This window comes from Triticum dicoccoides, chromosome 6B, assembly GCF_002162155.2.
Source record: "Triticum dicoccoides isolate Atlit2015 ecotype Zavitan chromosome 6B, WEW_v2.0, whole genome shotgun sequence".
Taxonomy (NCBI): Eukaryota; Viridiplantae; Streptophyta; class Magnoliopsida; order Poales; family Poaceae; genus Triticum; species Triticum dicoccoides.
Window position 1 is genome coordinate 358754571 of NC_041391.1, and position 6765 is coordinate 358761335.

A 6765-nucleotide genomic window follows, 5' to 3' on the forward strand; every position below is an offset into this window, starting at 1 on the left:
GTTTCGACCGTAGTGCTCCAACACAAGTCCGTTTCGTCCGTTTTGCGGTACACCACACCCCTCCCGATCAACAGGACCCCCGTTTCGACCGTAGGAGGTCCGTTTCCTCCGTTTTGCGGTACGCCACACCCCTCCCGATCAACGGACCCCCGTTTCGATCGTAGGAGGTCCGTTTCCTCCGTTGTGCGGTACGTCAGACCCCTCCCGATGAACAGGATCTTGTTTCGAACGTGGCCGGTCGAACACAAGGCCGTTTCCTCCGTTGTGCGGTATGCCAGGCCTCATTTCCATCGCCTGTTCAGTCCAAGCCCTCCCGATGAACACGACCATGCATTCCGTTCCGACCCGGCCGGTTGGCTCCCCATGAACATGACGACGACGCTGTTTCTCCGTTTCGACCCAGCCATGTACACGAGCCCTCGCCGTACGTATGCGCAAGTAGGCGTTCGAGACCCCGCCCGTATGTACAGATACGTGGCCGTATTTTCTTTCTTGCACCCTGGCCGCTATACGTACGTGTACATGCTACGTGCGTGCCTCTACTACGACACGTGCGCGCCTCTACATCCACCAGTATATATGTACGTACACATTCACGACCAGAATGACAACGCTACGTATGCTTCGACCAGGTGGGTCCCGACTGTCAGACACTTCCTTGCGTGTGAAAATGTAGCTGGTGGGTCCCAATAGTCAAGAGGGGCGAATCGTTTTTTTTTTGCTCGGACGCACTTCCTTTGCGTGCGAAGATGTAGCTGGTGGGTTGGTCGGGAATACAAGTTTCTCTAACAGACAGTCGGTCGGGAAAGACTATTGCCGACCAACAACGTCTGTTGGGGAAAGTCCAGACGGGAAAGCCCTTTCCCGACCGACATATCTTTCCCGACCGACCGTTTGTCGGCTATAAGGTATCTTTCCCGACCAACAATATGTTGGGCCTGCCATGGGCCTTTCCCGACCAACAGTTTGTTGGGGTTGCCATGGGCCTTTCCCGACCGACTATCAGACAGGGTAATCTTTCCCGACTGACAATTCGTTAGTGTAGCCAAGGGTTTTCCCGACCGACTATCTGACAGGGTCTTGTTTTCCGACCAACATTCTGTCGAGCCAAGCATTAGCCTTTCCCGACCGGCTGTGTGACATGGTTTTTTTACCAACCAACAACCGTTAGCCTTCCCACAGCTGGATTTCACGTTACCCACAGAATGTCAATGAAGTTACATAATCATACATAACAATAACATGCATCATCCAACAATATTAAACCAGAACCAAACAATAGTCACACAAATTCATTAATTTTCACATATAAATAGTTCAATAGTTATGAACGAATGGCCAGCCAAGTTTCCTATAAATAAACTAATGTAACTAATTAAATAGAGGAAACATGATAGTTCACTGTCTGAGAGCAAAAGTTTGTCGCTTTGTTTTCTGCAATACATCATCTACCTTGGCTCGTTGTAGTGGGCAACTACATACCCATCCTCACAGCCTTCCAGCAAGATCGTTGCATCGTTCTCGCACTTGATATCAAAGCCTTCATCCTTCATCTCATTGGAGAACATTCTCTAGCTTGAACATCTGCAAGTCAAAATCCCCGATAAATATTCCACACAACGTTATATTTTCTCTAAGCTACCTTCAATATCATTTCATACCAAAGCAACTCAAGAGAATTCATTACCACTGACAGGAAAAGGGGTACCCTTCTAGAAATTTTAAAAGCGCGCGTATCTTTAGCCATTCCTACATGAATGAAAGAATAAATCAGATGATTAAGAAAAGTTAGCAGCTGAATAAGAACAGGTAGCATCAAAAGCATTTGCTTAGCATCTGCAACATGATAAAGGATATTTCAATTAGCATCATGAGGCTTGCAGAGTATAGAAACCAACTACCATTAGCATCATGAGGCTTAGTAAAAAAATGTGAAGCTGAAGTCGTTTCCATGTTCATTTGCATCGACGTACACCCAGAATTCAGCAAACAGCAGCATAGCAAGGTTGACAAGCAGCAAACCAGCAAGATCGAACATAGTTTCACATCATTTCATTTTTCAACTAGATGATGCACACTACAAAGCCAGAACCTAGAACTGCACATGGATTACAAAAGTTGTTGTTATTTAGTGCACTGGTTGTTATAGTGGAGCTTCAGTACAATAAATATCGAAATTACATAGTTATAGAAGTGTATTAAGTTGCCATGCATAATAATCTCCCTGATGCTCTTTTTCAACGCCGATGTTGTTCTGCTGCTGTTCTTATTTAATCTCCCCCTCGGCGCTCAACAGGAGAAGCACCGGCCAAGGGCCAAGTATGCATAGACAGGGGAACATGGCAGAATACCATGCCACTCGATGAGAACAAAATAAAGTCAAGGAAGCTGCTATACATTGGGTGATACAGCATAGAATCAATTGTGTGACATTTTCATCGACCCGTGCATACACACGGGGTACCTTTTTTGTGTTTGAGATTATTAGTTGGGAATAACTATGACGATCTTAAATCGTTAGACCATAGTTTACATCACAAACAGTTTTTGCTTATGCCGCATATGCTATTTTTCTATAAATCTAGGAAAAACGAAAATATGCACACAGGATCTGTACACATAAACTGCGTTGAGTATAAACTGCGTTGGGTATTTCACTTCATAGGATCTGTACACCACTGATCATGTTCTTACAGTATGCACATATACATCTTAATTTCTCTAATCACAAAGTAATAAACTTATAGTGAAAGGGATACCAAACAGAGTTTTTGGAGAAAATAGAGATGAAGTTCACAATTAGTACTTTTGATAACATTAGAGAGAGAGAGAGAGAGAGAGAGTAGTTTAGTTTTTATTTTGTCGCAAAGATGCATGTGCGAGTGTACTTATCTAGGAAATTAATTAACAAAAAGACATAGTTCTTTTGATAACCTTCTATGCCACGCATTAATCCTTGGGGTGCTCGCTCTTTGTCTCGATGGCAGCCTTCTTCACAGCCTCAGTATATTTTTCCATTATTCATAAATTAAGCTAGCACTATCTGCTCATTGGAACACATATACTCATCATGGTGGTCTCTTGTGATACAGAAAAAATTGTGGGGATATTGCTCAGATTCAGAAGGCATTGTATATATTTTTTGACTTATTTTTATTCATCACACTTTCTTACATGGAAACAATATATTTGCGCATAGTATAAGTTATATGTACAAAGCACAGTGCAAAGGTTAAAATAGCATAAGACTATTATAATCAATATGCATGATTAAAGGAAAAGCGAACCTTGCCTGACCAAATGCGGGTCAAATTTGGAAATTGTTGCCTGAGCAACAGGAGTTTCATGACCAGTCCATGCATACAGAAGTACGAACACGACCCCTTGGCTCCTTCATTCCACATACATGTGCAAACAGATCACCTTCTTGAATGCTTTTTCCTTCCATTCAGTGCGCTTTTCAGCTTTCTCTACGAGATATTTCTGCAAAATGTATTATATTTACTTGCTATGTAAATTTTACTTGTACAATTTTTGAGTAATACAGAGAAAGCATGGCAAAAGTGACTTACAATTGTTGCTTCTGCCTGCGGCACATAACTCCCTTTCTTATCCCCTTTCTTGCATGTATTTGTCTCGATATAAACTTGATCTCTTCGAGGCTGATGGACAAGTTTGACAGCCTACAATCATTTATTTATTTTACATGCATTAGTCACTGAAACATAGTGGCATATCACTTTTAATTGGGGTAATTATTTTTCATTTTCTTCAGTAACACGGGCATGACTCTTGCTGCTGGATGTATGAGACACTTGCGTGATTCTTTTTGGCGATAGCACTGCGAGACTACAAGAAAAAAAGGAAAGGAGATTTATTATGACTAGACATGTTGGCAACAACACTGCCTACTGTTTTGATATCGTATATATTGTTTGACCAATAATTGCAACTAATGATTACATGCATATTTGTTTATTTAGGTCCAGAACAGAGTATGTTACAAGGAATCAGCATGTGCTACATATATTTAGGTCCAGAACAGAGTGTGGATGCATATACTACAGTTTTCTAGTCAGCGGGATGACTTACTTCAAATACCGAAGATCTCCAGTAAGTAATAAGGTTCTTCCAGTCAGCTTCACTAATTCTACTGTCACATCTTTTCATAAGTTGTGCATCAATCAGCGCGGCATCAAACTTGTACCTCTTACCGCTTTCAGATGTTCCTCCATGACCCCCACCACCTTTAGCTTTTCCGCTTCCACTTGCGCTTGCCATTTTTCCTCCTGCTACTTCTCCTTGACGACTCAATGTTACCAGCAATTATACACTATGCTACCTGCAGAAACCAAGTCAGCGAAAACAGGGGGCAAAAGCCATGTCATCTCATGTAAAAAGAAAGTTTTTACATTTGAACAATCCTCTTATCAAGCACAATGAGACACTAAACACGGTGGCAGACTAAACACATCATGGCAGACTAAGCACAAAACAGGAAACATATCCGGGGAACCTTTTTGGAAGAGCAAAAATTTACTTATCTTGGGCAGAAGCATAACAAGAGTAACACCGTAAACATGACTCTTAGTGAAAGGTGAACTAAATGACCAATGGAAAAAAAAGATTAGTTCATATCGGTACCACAAAATTTGCACTGGAAATAAACAAAATTTGCACACAACAGCTCAACTTCTAAAATTAGTTCATATCGCTGCCATAAAGCTTCTCACAATCAGACTAGCTGGCAGCAGTACACAGCAAATCGGAGAACCAGAGAATAATAAAAGCATGAGGTGCCTTGTCCACTGGAACATCTACTTGTTTCCCACCGCCGGAGCTCCCCGTTCCCCGCCGCCGGAGTAATCCTTTCCCTGCCAGCAACTGTCAAAATACGCCTCCAGAAGAGAGAGATAGAAGGAGGGATGCAAAGACAGAGAGGGAGGAGTTATACCTCAGCCGCATCGATGCCCTTGCCCAGCCGCACGCTGCCCCGATCCAAATCGCCGCCACCGCTGCGTGTGCTTTCGTGGTGGACATGGGGGAGGTCGGGCCAGGGAGGAAGGCGGCAACTGTGCTGGATGTGGCCGTGGAGAGAGGCGGCCACCCGGAGAGAGAGCGGGAAGGCGTTGGGCCGGCAGTGGAGATGCAGGACAACGTTGGGCTGCGCTGAAGGGGCAGGACGGCGTGGAGCGGTGCTATAGAGGCACGGCGGTGTTTAGAGGCATGGCTGCGTCGGGCGGCGCTGTAGAGGCATGGCGGTATGGGGCGGCGCTGGTACGGCGTCGAGATCGACCGGCGGTAGCCCCGGGCGGTGTCGGGGCGGCGGTGGGACGGCATGGGATCGACCGGCGGGAGCCCCAGGCAGCGTGCGTGGGGAACGAATCTAGGGATTTGGCTACCTTCTGCGCGTGCTTGTGATTTTTGGGAAAAAATCTTCGCGGGTTGGGCCTGTTATTGGCGCTACAAATTTGGCGTTCGCGCGCGAGGCCCATTTAGCGTCTGATGGTTGGTCGGGGTTATTTACCGACCGATGGTCTGACGGGCATAACAGAATTCCCGACCGATTGTTGGATGTTATATGGTTTAGCATTCCCGACCGATAGTAGGTCACTATATAGAGGTTTCCCGACCCACAGTTTGTTAGAAATTTTACTGATAGATTATCGGTCAGCAATACTGTGTTTTTCCCAACAGACATCAGTAGGGAATTCTAGTGCGTGGTGTAGTGGTTCCAGCAGTCAGGGGGCGAATCGTTTTTTTTTCTGACGCACTTCCTTCCGTGCGAAGATGTAGCTGGTGGGTCCCAGCAGTCATGGGGGCGAATCGATTTTTTTTTGCCCGGACGCACTTCCTTGCATGCGAAGATGTAGTTGGTGGGTCCCAGTAGTCAGGGGGAAACGTTTTTTTTGTGAAATACGGTGGCCCGTCCGGTGGGTCCCTGCTGTCAAGTGGAGGAATCATTATTTTGCACGTAATAAGGAGGCACTTCCTTGCTGCGGCCATGGACCCAGCTGTCAGCCTCTCCACGTACAGTCCACGTCCGATGGAAGTCGTTCCTTGACCATGTTGACCACGCCGCGCCGAGAGCATTACGGCGGTGGACGACGGCGAGGCCTAGGAAGGGGACGACTCGGAGTCGGGGAAGACGCAGCAGTGGATGCCCACGCGAAGAGGAGTACGAGGGTTCACTGGTTCGGCTGCGGTGTGAGGCTACTGTCGCCGCAGAATAACAGGAGGTGTGGGTGAGTAGAGGGATGGCCTGGACAGCGGTGGGAGTAGTCCGTTCTTGTTCCAATGTTCATCCTTCTCCAAGCTAGGCCCTTCATTTGTAAGCAAAACAAATGTATCCAATTTAGGCAGCATCATATTCTCATGAACATTAGAATCATTACCAAGAAACGAAAGTACCTGGTAATTTAGTTGGCGTGCACGAGCTCTAGTAATTGGTCCAGTATGTATAGCAGCAGGGGCTGTGGGTGTAACAATTGTATTGATGTCCTCATCATCATCCCCTTCTTGAAATGAAGTCGTCCTCGACGGAAGTTCATCTTCCTCACCCAAATAAGGCTTCAAATCTGCAATGTTAAAAGTGGGACTAACCCCAAAATCTGCAGGCAGCTCAAGTTTATATGCATTATCATTTATTTTCTCTAACACCTTAAAGGGACCATCAGCACGTGGCATTAACTTTGATTTGCGCAAATCAGGAAATCTATCCTTACGCAAATGTAACCAAACAAGATCTCCAGGTGCAAACACAAC

General features: G+C 45.4%; 1 protein-coding gene across 8 annotated transcripts; it reads right to left on the reverse strand.

Moving 5' to 3' along the window:
- Positions 1-1260: 1260 nt before the first annotated feature.
- Positions 1261-5433, reverse strand: LOC119322823. 8 transcript variants are annotated; one of them, XR_005155865.1, is made up of 7 exons: positions 4955-5433; positions 4093-4874; positions 3573-3683; positions 3288-3483; positions 2935-3043; positions 1688-1749; positions 1261-1584 (listed from the first exon to the last, which is right to left on the reverse strand). XR_005155865.1 is itself a non-coding variant. In XM_037596358.1 (2 exons), exons 1-2 carry the CDS (start codon positions 5338-5340, stop codon positions 4736-4738), a joined length of 525 nt encoding a protein of 174 aa, XP_037452255.1. In that variant the 5' UTR covers positions 5341-5432; the 3' UTR covers positions 4615-4735. The 8 variants fall into 8 exon arrangements, 1 of the variants encoding a protein (XP_037452255.1); XR_005155867.1 differs by having other exon boundaries at positions 1662-1749; XR_005155869.1 differs by lacking the exon at positions 2935-3043 and having other exon boundaries at positions 4215-4874.
- Between the last annotated feature and the right edge of the window lie 1332 nt (positions 5434-6765).